Source organism: Hippichthys cyanospilos, chromosome 16, assembly GCF_059441005.1.
Source record: "Hippichthys cyanospilos isolate Australia breed blue-spotted pipefish chromosome 16, RoL_Hcya_1.0, whole genome shotgun sequence".
Taxonomy (NCBI): Eukaryota; Metazoa; Chordata; class Actinopteri; order Syngnathiformes; family Syngnathidae; genus Hippichthys; species Hippichthys cyanospilos.
Window position 1 is genome coordinate 8,252,138 of NC_142384.1, and position 18,708 is coordinate 8,270,845.

At 40.2% G+C, this 18,708-nt stretch overlaps 1 protein-coding gene across 9 annotated transcripts in view; it reads left to right on the forward strand.

Moving 5' to 3' along the window:
* adgrl1a (adhesion G protein-coupled receptor L1a) overlaps positions 1–18,708 on the forward strand; it is a 262,467-nt gene that overhangs the window by 233,727 nt on the left and 10,032 nt on the right. For 7 of the 9 annotated variants that reach the window (XM_088436417.1, XM_088436416.1, XM_088436415.1 and 4 more), the window contains 14 exons: positions 1,446–1,631; positions 1,732–1,770; positions 3,635–3,815; positions 3,907–4,029; positions 5,216–5,421; positions 6,560–6,733; positions 8,448–8,657; positions 11,236–11,456; positions 11,707–11,773; positions 11,951–12,042; positions 13,376–13,544; positions 13,629–13,790; positions 15,551–15,647; positions 17,343–17,465. In XM_088436417.1, the coding sequence (XP_088292543.1) occupies positions 1,446–1,631; positions 1,732–1,770; positions 3,635–3,815; positions 3,907–4,029; positions 5,216–5,421; positions 6,560–6,733; positions 8,448–8,657; positions 11,236–11,456; positions 11,707–11,773; positions 11,951–12,042; positions 13,376–13,544; positions 13,629–13,790; positions 15,551–15,647; positions 17,343–17,465 (2,050 nt within the window). The remainder of the gene's footprint in view (positions 1–1,445; positions 1,632–1,731; positions 1,771–3,634; positions 3,816–3,906; positions 4,030–5,215; positions 5,422–6,559; positions 6,734–8,447; positions 8,658–11,235; positions 11,457–11,706; positions 11,774–11,950; positions 12,043–13,375; positions 13,545–13,628; positions 13,791–15,550; positions 15,648–17,342; positions 17,466–18,708) is intronic. The other 2 variants (XM_088436411.1, XM_088436414.1) reach the window with 1 other exon arrangement.

The following is an 18,708-nucleotide window of genomic DNA, read 5'->3' on the forward strand; positions in this document are numbered from 1 at the left end:
TAGTCAGAAGTACTGATTTCGCTAGTACTTTTGATGCACAAAATTTCCCCCGATGAAAACAATGAAGAATCATTTAAAATGCCAGTATAGCATTTTCCTTCAAATTGGCAGTGACAGTGTTCAATTTTTCTAATTTGTCATTTCTATTTCACAGTCTTAAAACTGCTCCAAGAAAGCAATCGAGTAATTTTTGTCATCGTGAGTCCCTATGCCCTGAAATAAACCCAGGTGTTGGCCCGATACTGTTATTGCTGCTTGTAGGGCTGCAACGACTTATTATTTTATAATTTAATAATCTATCAAATATTTATTCAAATAGTCAGATTCAAAAATGCATTTTCTATGCTCTTTTATTCATTTGTTCATAAATACCCCTCTTTGTAAAATAATAAGACAAACTTCAAATAAATACATAAATAACAATAAATACATGTAATGAACCACAAATATTCATTGGAAGGCAAACGTCTCTATCAAAACGTGTGCTTTTACAACTTTGTTTCAAGGAGTACAGTGAAGTGCAAAGAAAATTAAACTAACTAAAATGGTACTACAGTTTCTCGTTTTGGACACTGGGTGACACCCACTTAATGATATACATGATAGAAAAATGGCCTGAGAAATACTATAAGCTAAATACTCCGCTAATAAATAGAGTAAATAAAGTAAATTTAAACAGAAAAACAAGACTAATTGTATTACAACACAGACCAAAGCCAAATGTCAATTGAAGGATTTTACCTTGCAGGAACACAGCAAAGCTAGATGCTAATGCTAACATAAATGCTAGTGAAGCGTTGAACTTTCTGTCACTGAATCGATCAACAAGCTAGATAGCACAAATGCGGCAACTGCTCATTTCTACTTGGAAGTTGCAGTGCACATATGGGCATGCTTGTAAAATTAAAAATGCATATTTATTGATTATGGACAGCAGATTAACGGATTCGGTCCTATTCAGTCTTTTAATGCTTCACAAAATCATCTTCCGTGCCAAATCAAACCTCCTTGTGGGCCGGAGTCGGTCCGCATGCCATAAGTTTGACACCCCTGCTTTAATCCATTAAAGCATGACTAAGTTTGTGTTACGTGAATTGAAAGTTTCACGGCACGAATAATCGCTTGCTTTTGGCAACGATCGATAGTGGAAAAGCAGTCGCTCAGGGTGTGATTTGTGAACTGAGCTTCCACTTGACAGTGTGTACTACAAGGTTTGTTTACACGAGGAGCTGTGATGAAGATCCCTTTCCGAGGGTCTGGGGAAAATGATAACTCGAGAGATCTTTTTTTTTTTCTTTTAAATGGAGACACAAAAGGCACGTCGCTTTCTTGTTGCTTCTACTCGACGCGTGGAGCCACGCGGTCTGAAATGTGCCGGATCAAAGCGTGTTATCGGCGTCTCGGCTTCAATAAAAATCGTGTTTGTGTGCTTTTTGGCCACCAAGATCAAAAGCGGAGAGAACGCGGCGAACATCGCCGGCGAGCTGGCCAACCACACGCGAGGGCGGGTCCAGGCGGGGGACATCAGCTCGTCTGTGCGACTGATCGAGCAGCTACTGGACATCCTGGACGCCCAACTGCAGTCCCTCAGGCCCGGGAACAAGGAGTCGGCCGCACGCAACTACAATAAGGTAGGCCATGATGCAGGCACACACTAAGCCCTATTGATTTAGACTTTTTTTTTTTTTTTTTTTTTTAATTCCTGACTTTTTTTTTTTCTTGTCCATCCAGTTCCAGAAGCGAGAGCGGACGTGTCGGGCCTACATCCAGGTACGTGTTCTCTTTTGTCCGCCAGCTTTCCACACTTGTGAAGGAATCCCCAGGGAGCTTCGTTGCTTTTGTCTAATTAGTGTTTCTGTTGCAATTGGCGGAGCAGTTTTGTGATCTAGAGCAGTAGATTAAAAGCTATAACATAACAGAAAATGTTATTCATAAGAGAGAAGATATTTTTATTTAACCTTTATTTAACCAGGAATGTCCCATTGAGATTTAAAACAACTTGTGTTTTTCAGAGAACCCTCGCCAAGAATATCTATGAGGATTATTTATGGAAATAAAACTGTATTATAAATTTTATGAGAAAAAATATATATTTTTATGACAATGGAGTCTTGGTACTATGAAGAGAACGGAGAATAACCATTTAATATAGAAAAAATCTAATACCAATATTATGCAGTATTTGAAACAACAATAATTATATAACAATAAATGTGCTTAAAGTTGATTAAAATAGAAAACTCAGCTCAACCATGTGGTGAGCATCGAAATTGGTATCTGCTGATCATACTTATTAATAATTGTATAAGCAACCCTAATATACGTATACATACTCACTGTTTATGATAAGTTAGGGCATATTGTTATTTGCATGGATGGATGGATGGATGGATAGATAGATTGATAGATTCAATTGCTAGCTAGCTAGCTAGCAAGTCAGGGACAGATACTCCTGTGTGGAGTTTACATGTTCACCCCGTGCCTGTGTGGGTTCCCTCAGGACACACCGGCTTCCTCCCACATTCCAAAACCATGCATGGCAGAACTATTGGACAGTCGAAATTGCCCTTAGGTGCAATTGAGTGCGTGAATGGTTGTTCAGCTCTCTGTACCCTGCGATTGGCTGGCAACCATTTCAGGGTGTCTCATGCCTACTTTTCGAAGTGGGATAGGCACCAGCAAGCCTGGGATCCGACGGATTATCCTAAGGATAAGATGCTATAGAAAATGGATGGATGGATGGCAACTAAGTAATCAGATGAGTTCTAAGTTAGTCACAATTAAAATGTACATCCAAGTCACATAATGTGACTTTGTGGTCATCTCGCCAACCTTGAGCCGAAGACGCAATCTTTCTGGCTTCAGGAAACATGTCATTTGACATTTGTATGTGAAACGTTTTGTCTTACCAGCCTGCACCTTTTCAATATTGCAGCAATATGCGCGCTTCTCAGAAACCTGTAATGTAATATCACAAAAAGACACAATGTGCACGCGTGTGTATGCGTGCGCATGTTTGTCCTTGTAATGATGAAACGCGCCTTTCTTTTCTCAGTGACCTTTCTGCAGAACACTGTTACATGACACCAGCTAAGCTGTTATTGCATGAAAAATAGCCTGCACCCCTTATTTTTGACACTATTTGGCAAAGATGAAGCCCATTTGAATGCCATGTCGCTTTTATATGCAAAAAAAAAAAGCCCTGCCTGCCTGCCATTGCACGATCGAGTCAATCTTTCATTCGGAGAGGCCTCGGGAAGAGAATTATATGATTCATCAAACAGCCTACTCAAAAAAAAAATTGCCATGAATGAATTTTATTTGGGGAATAGAATGCGGAATATGTCACGGGTCAAACAAGATATGAGCTCAGTATTTTTGATGAGTGAACGTTTCGAATCGGTCCGGAACAGGGGTGCCCAACCTTTTTATTACCACGAACTGGTCAAGGCTTGAGAATTGTATTGTGGACTTGTTTGGGGCCTGATCACCACTTGACAATTTTAGACTGCCGTCAATTCATCTTCTTGCACAGCCATGCTAGATTAACCCTGGTCTAAAAATCTGGAAGTCCAATGAGAATGTGGATTTTTTTTTTTTCCTGCAAAATTTGAAAATGTGTCGTGGGCGACAGGCGGTGGTGCAGACAGTGGACAATCTCCTGCGTCCCGAGGCACTGGATTCGTGGCAGGACATGAACAGCACGGAGCAGGCGCACACGGCCACCATGCTGCTGGACATCCTGGAGAAGGGAGCCTTCCTCCTTGCCAACAACATGTACGGCAGTCGCTTCTACGACCGAACCGCCAACATCGGTGAGCCCGAGTGACTTTTCCACACAGGCAATGAAAGCTTTGCATCTTACATTTCTGAATGTATGTGTTTCTTTTTTTTTTTTTTTTTTAGATTTGGAGGTGCACGTCCTGAACACGGAAATGGACCTGCAGGATTTGTCCTTCCCTCTCAACCACGGCAACGATAGCACCATCCATCTGTCGGCGTCCACCATCAAGCAGTATAGTCGCAACGGTCAGCAACGCAGAAACCGATATATGAGCTAAATCGCCATATTTGATGACTGAAATGAACACATGGAACAAGTTCAATGTAAAATATTAGTAAAATGTGATCATGAAATACACTAATCCCCAACTATAAATAGTTGATTGAGAGAAATGATGAACCCTACGGCCAAGTAATTGAAGGTGACACACACATACAGTACATATATATATATATATATATATATATATATATATATATATATATATATATATATATATATATATATATATATCCTCTGCAAAGGGTTCACATAACAATGATACATACTGATTTTAAATCAGTTTTAACACCGACCTGTTATCGTGACACTTGTGCTAAACCTCAATTGAGCTCATTTAAAATCACAACCTAAATAGATAGAATGTGTAATTTCTTGTTAATGAGATAATGTACTTTTCTAAATCATTATTAAAGTATTTCAGTCATGGCTTTAGAAAATGTAAGTCAAGTACCTTCTAATTTAATGCCACAAACATTCATATGTATTTGAAAATATTACAAGGACTGGAGTTAAGAAAATAGCATACCTTTTTTTTGTCCCAGGAGCCATACCCAACCATTTTACCTTAACACTCCATTCACTCTTTCGCCAGCGCATTTGCATTTTTATACGAAGCCTAAAGCAGCGACTGAGTTAGAGCTTCATAATAACAGGCTAATCTGATTAACAAAAAGCGCCGAGACCATTTATATTTTTTTTCTTCACTCGGCTCCGGTCGGGAGTCTTAATGGAAGGGCCGGGCAGGCGTGTCGATCACAATCGGGCCCGCCGGTCGCAGCCGGCAATCTCAGCAATCTGGCGCTCCCATCCCAATCCCTCCTCTGTGGTCTGTCTGCGCTCGGCAACCAGATTAGAATGATTGAAACAAACGCACATGAAATATTCATACGGAATAATAAGAGATCCGTGAATGCTTGAGGGATGAATGTTCCATTGCCCTCCGCATTAAATCTAGCTCGCCGCCGCCCGTTCGAATGAAAGGCTCCTTCCCATCATTCTAACCTTCACTAACTCGCTCCCTTTGTCTCCTTCTCTCTCGCCCTGTCACTCCCCGCCCTCCGTATCTGTCACTCTTACCGCCATTAGCATATTACGCCCCCGTTTTACTTCCCGTGTTTACTTTGCGCGTCTCTGCCTTGTATCTCGCAGGGCAAGTGAAGGTGGTGTTCATCCTGTACAAGAACCTGGGCTCCTTCCTGTCCACCGAGAACGCCACGGTCAAGATGGACGCGCAGTCGGCCCACGGCCGGAGGCGCCTGGCCGTCAACTCCCACGTCATCTCGGCCTCCATCAACAAGGAGTCCAGCCGCGTCTTCCTCACCGAGCCGGTGGTGTTCACGCTCAAACATCTTCAGGTGGGAGTCTCGCTGACCTCAACGGTGCAAGGCGAGTTTTCTCGGAGCGCTAGCTAGCTCACGGAGAAAAACTTTCAAGCTACTTGCACTCCTATCTGAAGTATAGTGCAAAACCAACCATAAACAAAGAATGCATGTTGTGTTGAGACTTCGGTGATTTAGGACTATACAAATAAAATTTGATTGATTGATTGATATTCAACTCAGGGGTGACCAACATGATGCCCGCGGGCAGCAGGTAGCCCTCGAGGAGCACATGAGAAACCCGCAGGTCACAGTGACTTTCTCAAAATTTTACAAACAATTATACGTATACTTGCATTACGTATTATACTTGATTTACTTATTTTTAATAGCTGTTCCTTTATTATTATGAAAAATTATGAACATGATTGGTGTCGTCACATAAACCGGTACCCCTTTGTATTACTCAGTACCAAAGAAGTAGCTCTCAGTTTCCAAAAGCGAGGTGACCCCTGTTTTAGCTGCTTAAACAATGATTATTTGATCAACTTTCCCATTTGAATGGTACTATTATAGCTTGGACTCATACCCAAAATCTGCAATCACAACTTGCTCATTAATTAACCACCAAATCCATTTGAATTCATTTTTTGTCTGAAAATACGTAGTCCAACAAATGACAAATCCAGTCCAATGGATCATAATGGTAAATGAGGTCATTTGAGGCGCGTAAATTGATTGACAATTTTGTCGTCAGGGAGGAGGTGGGGACAGATCAACGCTTGTCAAATCCGGCTCGTCGATGAGGGGAGACGAATGGCGAATAGAAATTGCACATAAAATATGAACTCAGCATCAACGCCAAACCAATGGGATTCCTCAGCTTGTTTTCACACAGATTAGACGTCGGGAGTCTCATATATTGCCATTTGCGAGCTCATCTGGTTCGGTAACAAAACAATTGAGAATCCAATCCTTGTCTGTTTGTGGGTACTTTTTGGACCAAGTCCTTACCACTAGAAGTCTTTATTTCAAGTTGGAACCCTGGTATTGCCTGTTAAAAGCGTTCTTTTTCTTCTAAGTTGTAATCTCGTCACCTGTCTCTTGACTGGGCTTTTCCCTTTTGTAGAAAAAATGAACTAAAAAAAAAAATCATATGATGATCTTCACTCAGTTGGAGAACTACTACAGCCCAAACTGCTCCTTTTGGAACTACTCTGAGCGCTCCATGACGGGCCAGTGGTCCACGCAGGGCTGCAGAATGCTGGACACCAACGTCACACACACCACCTGCTCCTGCAGTCACCTCACCAACTTCGCCGTGCTCATGACGCACCACGACACCGACGTGAGTACGCGGGAAGCTCTCATTCAAAGCTCGGTGTGGAATTTCAACCATCTCATCTACTCTGACGTTGTGCCGCTAATGAACAGTTCCCAATTATACAGTAAATATGATCCAAAAGATACAGTCACAGCATTAGCTTTAAAAATAAAGGAATTTGATATCAATTTTGAAAAGAAACAACCATGATTTTAAAAGCTTGTGTTGAAGACTTGCCATAATTGCCACTAACAGCCCAGACTAAACCTAGCTCCACCTCAACATGCAAATTACATTAAAGTTGAAATGTGTCTTCAATGCCTATGCACATACGAGTGCTGTTAAGTGTAATCAATTAATGAAAAACTAGTCAATTAGCGACAACTTTTTTAAAAACCGAGTAAGAAATCGTCTGGAGCCATTTTTAACTTTAAAATTCTTTGAAAACTTTGTCAGCCTCTTTTGTGTATGAATCTGAATCTGTCTAAAAAGCATTAATCCTTTTTGTGATATTGTTGTTTTGTTGCTTTTTTATCACTAAATAATGCCAAACAAACAAAAATCTATGATTAGCAGTTTACACGTGTATGCAAAATAAAAATTTTGTCTGATTAGTCAATAATTAATGGAATGATCAAATAATAAAAGTAGAACAGTAATTGAATAATAGAATCATAAAATGATAGGATAATCGATTGAAATATTTGATAGTGACATACACATGTGGTGAAGACTCTCCATAACTTTCATTAACAACCCATTAACAACCCAGGCTAAACTTAGCCTTAACATACAAAGCTTTCAAGAGTCAAGATGTATCTCTTCTTTGGCAATAACTTACATTCCTATCAGCCTGGAGTTTGGCAACATCTTTGGATGATTCAATCAGACCACAAAAAGTTTAAAAATGTGAGTTTTTAAAGAAATAGCCTGGAATAGGTTCCACACAAAAAGAGATTCCCCAAGATTAAAAAAAAAAAAAAAAAAAAGTAGTTCTTGCAACCAACATTAAATGTTCTTGCATTCAACTTTAGTATCTGTTGTGTGAGTGAACTGTTTTCCATTTTTTGGAGTGACACATCAATCACGTTGACATGTTCACACTTAAAAGATTTAGCTCTGAACCGCAGATCTCTTTATCATGGTTTTCCGTTTTTTTTTTTTTCGGTGTTAGGACTATGCCGATGTGGAAAGAGCCATTTTGTTCCAACTTTTTTGCCCTTATAATGGGTCTAATCATATTAAGAATGAAGAGATAATTGATTGTTAATTTTCCCGATCAGTGATGAAGGAAATGCGTTGCAGCGCTCTCCTCTAATGGCTACGCGGTCCATCAGTGGGAGTAATTAATGCCCACACATTAACGCACGCTCGGCGGCCTGACAGGCTCTTTGTTTTGAAATATTTGCCTCTGTCCGTCTTTCAAGCCGACACGAGCCAAGGCTTACAAATTCCTGTCTTCCTATTTCAGCTGACATTCACATGATTTTTTTTTTTTTCAAACCAGGATGTCTTGTCTCTTGTCTTCACATTTTAGCTCTTTGCATATATTTACAAATATTAAACGGGGCGGCGTTGCTTTTTCCCTCCCTCTCCCCTTTTGTTGTGTCGCTCGGCGTGCTCATCGCTCATCCCGCTGTCTTCCTCGCACTTTGTCTCATGTCGTTGCCACCTCAATTTGTCTCATTTGTCCTCACCTTCCCCCGCCCTGTTCTATCTGTTTTTTTTTCCCTTTCAGTTCCAGGGCCGAATGCAGGAGCTGATCCTGTTTGTGATCACCTGGGTGGGCATCGTCATCTCGTTGGTGTGCCTGGCCATCTGCATCTCCACCTTTTGCTTCCTGCGCGGCCTGCAGACAGACCGCAACACCATCCATAAGAACCTTTGCATCAACCTCTTCATCGCGGAGCTCCTCTTCCTCATCGGCATCGACAAGACAGACTACTTGGTGAGCTTTTCGGTGAAAAATAATAAGATCAGTATTAATCCTTGTGACATTGTGTTACAAATTATGGTAATTCCTTTGATTTTTTTATGATATCATAAAAGAATAGGAAAAAAAACACTAGGGAGCTGAAATTTCCAGCAGAGGTTTAAAACATGTAAAATTTCAAAATAAATTGATTCTGACATTTCTATGTGATTGCAGCTGGACGTGCAAGATTTTGCATGCAAAAAGAATCATTGTCCAAATTTTGGACTATATAAAACCATTATAATGCATTTTAATAGGATCCATTACATTGATTTTTCTGCGATTTTAGCAACATTCCATTGAGTGGCAGTCAAACTGTCAGCAAACAGAAAATTCTTTGTTGACTTGTGTTTCTCCTCAAGACAGTAGGTGGTGGAAGATATCAGTCAACGGCTATGTCGTAAATAAGTGTCATTGTCACTTCATAGGCTACAAAGACAGGATAGAACTGTTTTCACTGAACAATTTGAGTGGTTGAAGGAAAAAAAAACAAATATTTTTTTAATAAATTATTACGCCTTTAAAAGCATTTACAAAATTAAGGGGAAAAGTGCAATGTGTATAGTTTGCAAAGTGTGTGCACAAGGGTCAAAGAGAAGAATCAAGCATTAACATAGAATTGTCATTCAGCACCATATGTATCTACAAGTGAAACTTAGTGCTGGTTGCCTCATGCTTTGGGGCTGTTTTTCCTCCCGTTGGACCGAGGACCTTAGGTCAAGACCGCACACGAACACAATCAGGCTATTTTTGTCCAGATTTCACCCCCTCCCAAGCATGCATATCAAATGCTCTTAAGAAATTGTCCTTTAAGATATTCAATACAGCTGAGACATGTTAGGAGTGGAGAAAAGGAAAAAAAAAATACATTGGGGAATCTTAAATATAAAATGTTCCATATGTGGGAGTAAATTACACCGATTCATTATATTGCAGTGGTCCGTCCATACAAAATAGGGAAGATCAGATGTTTGAGAATTGCAGTTTATTTTACAATATTACGCAATGCTTAGTGACCTTTTTATCTTGCCTTTAATAAATATTTCAAATATAGAAAACTAATACTAAAACTAATCTGCCAGCTTCCTCTTTTTCACCCCCTCTTCCACACAAACTAAACTCTAGCTCAGGGGTGTCAAAGTTTCGTTCAATTTTAGTTCACGGGCCGCATGGACGAAAATCTACTCTCAGGCGGGCCGAAACGGTAAAATAATGCAATATAACGTAAAAACAATTCATGACAATTCTATGTAGATTTTTGCAATGCACGCCAGCCCCGTCCCAATTTATCATGAAAAGTTGGTGTCAACTGTAAATATATTTTCCAAGAGCAAAAAAAAAATTACATATAAAGATATATTAAGTAAAGTGGGTTCCTTTTCATATCCCAAATGGCATTTTTCCTTGAATTGCATGAAATGAGTGGGAAATTTTCGATTATCATTTTTCCATTCCTTTAGAAAATATTGTAATTCCTCAAATATAGTACACACCTGTGTACAGTATAGGACGCACTCTTGATTGTGAAATTCTGGTATTTTATATCCTACCATATATAAGACACATCACCAGTTTGGTGATAGTGTAAAACTGTAACAAAACAGAAGAAATCTCGTCTTTTGTAAATTTTTCCTATTTTCTTGCGTTCATAGCCATAAGTTATATATTTGTTGCGGGTTATGTGAAGAGTGTTTCTGATTTCCCACATTGTGAATGCGCTCGAAGCAGTTGTTTTTCCTTTTTTTCGCGACGCAGCTCGAGAGTTCATTTGCCACGAATGCACCATCCACATTCCGTCAAGTTTATGATTGTGTATATGTGCCAAAAGGCCGCGATTGATAAACGAGTCAAATGTAATTCCTTTCCATGTTCTCCAACCGGAGCACTCGGCTGCATACCTTGACACTCTTAGTTGAATCAGCTGGAGACATCATAACCTGTACATGAACCCCAATTTGTGTAGATTAAATCAATGATATAACTGAATTACAAATGATATTCCAGTCAATACAAGATGTTAATTAGATGCAAACGAGTATGATTATCAATGCAAGATATTTGCACATGCTAACATTTACCAAAAGGAAATACCTAGCACAAACGGAAATGCTAGCTAAACACATACAAGGCAACACTATATCACATGCTGAAGATTAAAACTAACAGTAGCTAGCGTGTTGTCTACAGTCACAAGTTGGACCAACAAACTCATTTTGGGCATGTTAGAATAAATGACATCATTCCAACAAAGGAAACACAACTCACAGACACCCGTGGGCCAGATCTCGCAAAGAGAAGGAACAACGCGTGCGCACTGGCAGCAACACCTTCCCCACCACAAAATGCACTATCAACAGCGGCCAGAGGTGGCGCCAAAAAACAAAGACGAAACATTGCACAAATCTGTAACTGTTAAAAGATCAACTAAATCGGTTCCAAATTGTTTCACGTACCCACTTTGAGAAACGCTGCGCTCGCTAATAGCTTTGCTTCTGTTGTGTCCTCTTCACCTGAATTTCCTCCCTTCTCCTCCATCTCGCCCTGGCTTCAGATCGCCTGTCCCATTTTGGCCGGGCTCCTGCATTTCTTCTTCTTGGCCGCCTTCTCGTGGATGTGTCTGGAGGGCGTTCAGCTCTATCTCATGCTGGTGGAGGTGTTTGAGAGCGAGTACTCCCGCAAAAAATACTACTACCTGTGCGGCTACTGCTTCCCCGCGCTGGTGGTGGGAATCTCGGCGGCCATCGACTACAGGAGTTACGGGACCAAGAAAGCGTACGTGCTGAGACGGGCCCGCTTGTATTTTTTTTTCCACTTCTTTTTCGGCACCCGCTGATTGAGAAGTACTCCTTGCTGGGAGTGTAATAACCAGCGCCTCCCCGCAGACCGGCCTCCATGAACACATTTAGCCAAAAAGCCTGATGATTAGCCTCAGCGTAGTAATCCGCCGAGACAGACAAATAATGCGCGTGACTGTTTGAGCTCACTTCGGTCTAATTCCCTTCTCCTCTGTGTGCCACTCCAGATGCTGGCTGCGGGTGGATAACTACTTCATCTGGAGCTTCATTGGACCCGTTTCATTTGTTATTATGGTATTAGCTTTACTCTCTGCCAGCGTGATGGCTCTTTCTCTCTTGATATTGCGCAATCAAGGACGATCTCACGGCGCTTGGGTTGAGGTTATGGAAAGTGCAAAGGCGGGCGTTTTGCCCCACGCTCCGCTGCACTTTTATTTGATCGCTCTTTCTCTCTTTTCTTTCTTGTCTTAGCTCAACCTCATTCTGCTGATGATCACTTTACACAAGATGATTCGAAACTCGTCGGCGCTCAAGCCTGACTCCAGCCGTCTGGATAGCATCAAGTGAGATGGACTTTTCGGCTCAAGTTTTTAGTTTAGTCTCGGTTTTTTTTCTCTGAACAAACACGAGGCCGAAGTCTTCAGATTAGTTAAAAATTCTAAAGTTTTTCCTCATAGAAAACCCGAATATAGTGATCCTTCATCGGTTTTTGTGGTTTCAGTGCTTGGCGTCATTTATTTATTTATTTATTTATTTATTTTCAAAAATATATGTCGATCATCCTTGAATTCCCCCTAAAACCATATAAATTACCTTCAACAGTTTAAAGTTGTAAGAGTACATTTTATATATTTAAAATCTTCACAAAACCTTTCCTTGAAAGTCTATCTTGACGCTAACACACAAAGCAACATGTTTTTGAGAGCTAAAATTAGAAAGGTACACTTTGAATACTTAACAATCTCTCGTAATTTTGCCTTGAATGTCTGCTGGCTTAATGCTAACCCAAAGGCTGTAAAGTTACATTTTGTATATTTAATATAATCACATAAATTTGCCTTGAATGCCTACTAGCCTGAAGCTAAGACAAAGCAAAAACGTTTTGAGAGCTAAAATTAGAAAGGTACACTTTGAATGTTTAAGATTATCCCATAACTTTGTCTTGAATGTCTATTAGCTTAATGCTGACACACTGCAAAACGCTATAAATGGTGCAGAAGCACATTTAGACAGACAGTATAGGAAGTCTCACAAGCTTGTTGTGTATTCTCTATGAGAAAGGACAATTACAGAGTGTATGTCGAAACAGCTCAGTAAGCTGTTATTTGGCTGGTTTGACATACTCTCTATACATCCATCTACTACTATTTTTTTCACATAAGAGTAAAAATAATTTAACCCTGCAAAAGTTTAAAACAGCCTTCTTTAAAACTCCTATCAAAGGGACAAAAAGTGTTGAATTTTCATCACAAAAAGATTGTAAAATTTGAATGCATTTTAAAACAAGTAAAGTACCATATTGTTGGACTATAAACCCCTCTAGATTATAAACCACAGGTTGTAACATCAGATTTTTATGCAGAAAGATGGTACATGTAAGTCATTTAAATTAGTTTTTATTTAAAGCATGTGTTTTTTTTCCAAACTGCCCTCAACACAGATTGAACTCTCCACCACGTTCAGAAATAAGAGCACATTTTCAATTAAACACTGACGTACCCGGATTGTTGAAATACTGCATCAACACAATGGTAACACACATGGTTATGTTTAATAGTGGAGAGTGCTCTCTGGTGGCAAATAAAATAGAAGCTCAACCTCCAAACCAATGCTTCAATAGTAGGGGCTTGTAGCATGAAATTGATGTTACGGAAATTTAGATATGTTGTCTTCCAGGTCGTGGGTGTTGGGCGCCATCACGCTGTTGTTCCTCTTGGGGCTGACGTGGGCTTTCGGCCTGATGTTCATCAACGAGAATTCGCTGATCATGGCGTACCTTTTCACCACCTTCAACGCCTTCCAGGGCATGTTCATCTTCATCTTCCACTGCGCTCTTCAGAAAAAGGTACTTGTTATGGTTACATTTACACCGCGTTCCCAGTTGCCACCACCGTGTCCATCTGAGTTATTTTCTGCCCGTGTGTCGCAGGTCCATAAGGAGTACAGTAAGTGCCTGCGTCATTCCTACTGCTGCAGCCGAGCGTCCACCAGCAGCTCCCACGGCGCCGTCAAGAACTCCGGCCTTCGCGCCAACAACCGTTACTACAGCGGCAGCCAAGCTCGCCACGCGGCGGCTCACAGACAGGTGCAGGCAAGACACTTTTTCTTTCTTTTTTTTTTTTTTTGCACTAGGCGCTCGCTCACTCTTTCATTTTCCCCCCCTCCTTTTATCGCATCCGCCGGGCGTCATCCTTCCCCCGCTGAGCTCGGAAATTGTTGGCAAATGAAAAGTGGCTCTTACTGGTGTTTTTCTGGTTTCACCTGAAATGGAATGGATTGGACCCGCTTTATTATTGCAAGCAAATTTGAGTCATAACAGGATAAATAGCACTGTAAATCAGGAAAAAAAAAAATATACACGTACTTTTCATGCTTGAAAGCACTGTTGGGAAAAATCAAGCCACTTAACTTAAATGCTAGACTTGCCACTAAATTAGGTACACCAACACAATCTCACTGGGATATGACACTTTACGACACTTGACGCTGTATTGCTGGGCAATAAATCAAATGAATTTGAATTTCATTTGAATTTGAGTGATTCGATTCTAACTAAACAAAAAACGTAAAATTCAAAATGTCTTAGTGTTATTAAAATTAAAACATTAAGTGCCCCTTTTTCATCAACAGATTCAATTTGACAAGTATTTGTTACCTTACTTACTGTTACTTTCGAGTTTAGAAAATAAAAATTCCAAATTACACACCTCCTTATAACAAACTGTAATTTTCCAATTATTTAGTCAAAAACAGCATTATAATATAAAGCTCATGATTAGCAGGCAATTGTAGACACCAAACACATGTTGACGAATTTAAAAATTATAACATTTTTAAAAAAATATTAACTCATTGAATGCCAGTGACGTATTTTCATGTTTGCTTTTACGCGTCCCTACAATCAATAATTAAGTACATTAAGTACTTTAATTTCCAGACACTTAAGTATTAAGTTAATACTTAAGTATTTGGGATTGAATGTCTGGACTTTTAAAAGGACAATGTGTAAGATTCAGACTGTTTTTCATTAAAAAGGAATCGATTAAATGATGATAAATTTCAAAAACTTGCAAATAAATCTTTTCTTAATGACCACCAGTATGTTTTAAATGTATTTGTAGGTCTAGTTACCATTAAATGAAGTTACAGGCGGGGTGGCACTCCTCCAGAGGCTGCCATGTCTGTTATAGCTACGGACAATGGTAACTCCAGCACCTCCTGCTGTCCGTAATGAAAAACGGTCTCAATCTTACACATTGTCCCTTTAAAAAGAAAAGTGAATGTGAAAATACGTCCCCGGCATTGAATGAGGTAAATAGGTTGAGTGATGAATACTTACACAATTTAATATAAAATCCAAATTATTTCACGGACCCCCTGCAGTCAGGCCAGGGACCCTCGGGGGTCCGCGGACCCCTCTTTGAGAGCCACTATTTTCAAGCATGTTGAATGATAATCACGTGTGTGTGTCTATGTTTGAGCAAGACGTTTTCGTTGATAAACAAGTTTTTGGTCTGTTATCTGCTTTTTGTCTAAAAGACAACAAGGCAAAACACAGCATCAGAGACATGAATAATTCTAGCAGGCAATAAACAGTGTTGTTCATAATGGGGCCATATCTGCTGCTGCAATCATGTCTGGCACATCTTCCAGTTATTTGGCCCTCTCTTGATGACATGACATTGTCTTGTAGTCATCTCTTTATGCATCTTGTTTTCTTTGTGGCTTATAGTAAACCCTGCAGTTGTGATTACAGCATCCCCGCAGGGCTAGGAAAGTACCCCGCCCCCCCAAACCACCACCACCGCTTACTTCTTTTTTTTTTTCTTCTTTTTTTCACGTTTCCTCCAGAGTCGGATCCGCCGCATGTGGAACGACACGGTTCGGAAGCAAACGGAGTCCTCCTTCATGGCGGGGGATATCAACAGCACACCCACGCTCAACCGTGGTGAGTTTTGCCTCCATTGCACCCAGTCACACTTGAGAAAAGCACGCTGATGGAAATTTAGGAGCCTGTCACAAAAGCTGGTTAGCTTGGAACCATTTTAGGAACCAGAACAAAGAGCTTTTCGTCGTGACGTCACACGTGCTACGACTGGTCAATAAACGCATCTATGTTCGTTAACTAGGGCGTAGTGATTGATAAAATGGGCTTTTTCTTCTTTCATGCCCGTTTAAAGGTGTGAAATGTTGCTGTGATGTTATTTCAATAGGTAAATTCCTTAAAAAAGAGGTGTGGTAGATTTTTTTTTTTTTGCTCAGATTGATGGCACTCACTTGAGAAATGTATTACTATAGCATGCTACAGAGCTAACATTAGCTCAGTACTGTATGTAAACATAGGAGCGCAAATATAAATAAAGCGATGAACAATCAGAATAGCTTCTAAGAAAAGGGAAAATAATCTTTTTCTTATTGCTCAGATTAGTGGCACTCTTGAGAGCGAAATGCATGGCATGCTACAGAGCTAACATTAAGTTAAGAATATTCTTTTTAAATCAATGTGACATCCTTTTTATGATTTTTGGGGACAGGAAAAGACAAGCACAGACTCCAGCTCACCTGTGGCCCAAATGTTTTAATAGTAATCATTAAAAAGAATAAATAAATAGATGGATTGAATGTTATTTACCCGCCACAGTCAACGAAAACAGAGCACCAATTAAGAAGCTTCTTCGCGTCTTTGAGTTTGCCACATGACTGTGTCTGTGACGCACAACAATTTTCTAGTGTGTCCTGGAAGCAAGGTGCACATGACACACACACACACACACACACACACGCACAAATGATTTCCTTTGCCCTACTTTCTCTCCCCACTTCAATCTGGTAGCTCGGGTATTCCTAAGAGGACGTCACAGTGAGCATATCCACATTAATTTGGTGGTGTTTGCCTCTTCGTGAAAAAAGAAAAAAAAAAATCTGGAAGAGGAAGTATGAAAACGCGGTTGAAGCGACATAAGAGAACGAGTCGGCGAAAGTGGAAAGCGGGCGACGAGCTCTGCCAGAGGCTTTGAAGGAGGAGGGGAAATGATGAATAAATAGCCGAGCGTGATCGCTTATTTTTATTTTCCACGTGATGAAGGCTGGGGTACCTGCAGCCCGCGCTTAGGGTCTGCGCGCGCTCCGTCATGCTGTCCTGTTTTTAATTTCATGGCATTTCTGTTCGCGCCTGCCTCCGGCCTTTTGCACAACATCCTCCCCGCGCTTTCACTTCTATTTGTCTTTCTGGTGGCATTCACATTTCCCGTGTAAAATTAACTGTGTTTCAATGGCTGCACTCCGGGACTACATAATGGCATGCATTACTGCCCCCCCACCCACCTCCCCTCGCTCCTGTCTTGCACTGTTGAGAGCCAAAGGGAAACAAAAGGCAATAACAGCAAATAGTAACTTTGCTTTTCCATTGTGCTTTTTTTTTTTTCAAATTTTTATTCAAAGGTTACAATCAGGAGGCTGTGAAATGACTCCATAAAACACCGCTGTAACTAAAACAGCCCCGTTTGGAGCAACTGTAAACATTTGTGTCATTTCAGATATGTTATTACCCAGCGCCGTCGACTGGGCTTGATTTGCATGCGTTCGATGCAAAGAGGCCATTTATGATTATGCATGTGAACGTTTTGTTGTTGTTTTATTACAGCAGCCATGGGCAACCACCTACTAGCCAACCCGGTGCTGCAGACTCGCAGTGGCACGTCACCTTACAACACGCTGCTAGCTGAGAGCTTCACCCCACCCTCGCCCGGCGTCTTTAACTCCACAGGTTGGCCCCTTTGTACATGAAGTTTGTAGAAAATAACATTTAAAAAAAGAAAATGAGAATTCAACCTCAGGTGGTTTCTCTATACTGACCAAAAAAACACACACACAAACGCCTGTATCTAATTGCTATTCACACTTAGTTCCCTTTAAAATAATACATAATACATGGAGGTAGCTCAACAAAGTTACAGCAATTTCAATTTTGCAGAGATAAAATCCCTACTTTGGAGAAAATTGTGTTTAAAGATTTGCCACATTCATCTTTCAATGGTGCACGTCATCTACTAATCCCTAGTCGAATAATATATTGATTATTCCCCTATGTTTATATACGTTTCTTTCAAAATTTCATATTTTCACCAAAAACTCAAAACTAATCTCTGGGACATAAGCCTGCTTTTGTCAAAATGGATTATTCTCTCTCTCTCTCTCTCTCTCTCTCTCTCTCTCTCTCTCTCTCTCTCTCTCTCTCTCTCTCTCTCTCTCTCTCTCTCTCTCTTATATATATATATATATATATATATATATATATATATATATATATATATATATATATATATATATATATATATATATATATATATATATATATACATATATATATATATATATATATATGTCTCAAATATGGGGTCTATTTCCATTCTTAAGCCACACATCATACTTTGAAAATATTAGAATGACCTGCACAACATTTTTTTAGTTTATGGATGTAATCATTGGTTCGTTGGTTGTTATGCTTTCTAGGTTTAACGACAATTCTTCCATAAACTGTGACAGATTGTCCCCCACATGTATACGCATACCCAATTCATGTTGAGAAAATATGAGAACAATAGCCCCGATATTTTGTATTTTATAGACGTTCCTAAAGAGCTCATTCAAAGCGAATGAGAGCCTTCGCCTCTTTATTTTTGCACTATTATTGCTTTTGCACGCCGCATAATCGAATTACGGATAACAAATTTTCAGTGTTGCTTTAAAAACATCCCCGGAAGAAAGTCATTCTTCATTTTCCTCCCCAGTCGACAAAAGAAATGTTGTGTTGCCTTCTGCGTGTGTGCTGTGCGTTAACTGACAAACGGATCCAAGCAGGCTGCGCAAAACAAACAGCCTGACTTTGCCATCTGGCTTTGTCTCGAATGGCAATCTGATGAGTGAAGTTTCGCCGTGACTTTGCCTGCCAGAAATCACAAGGGGAACACTTGTCCCGTTGCTAAGCAGGAGAATGAATCGGCTTGAAT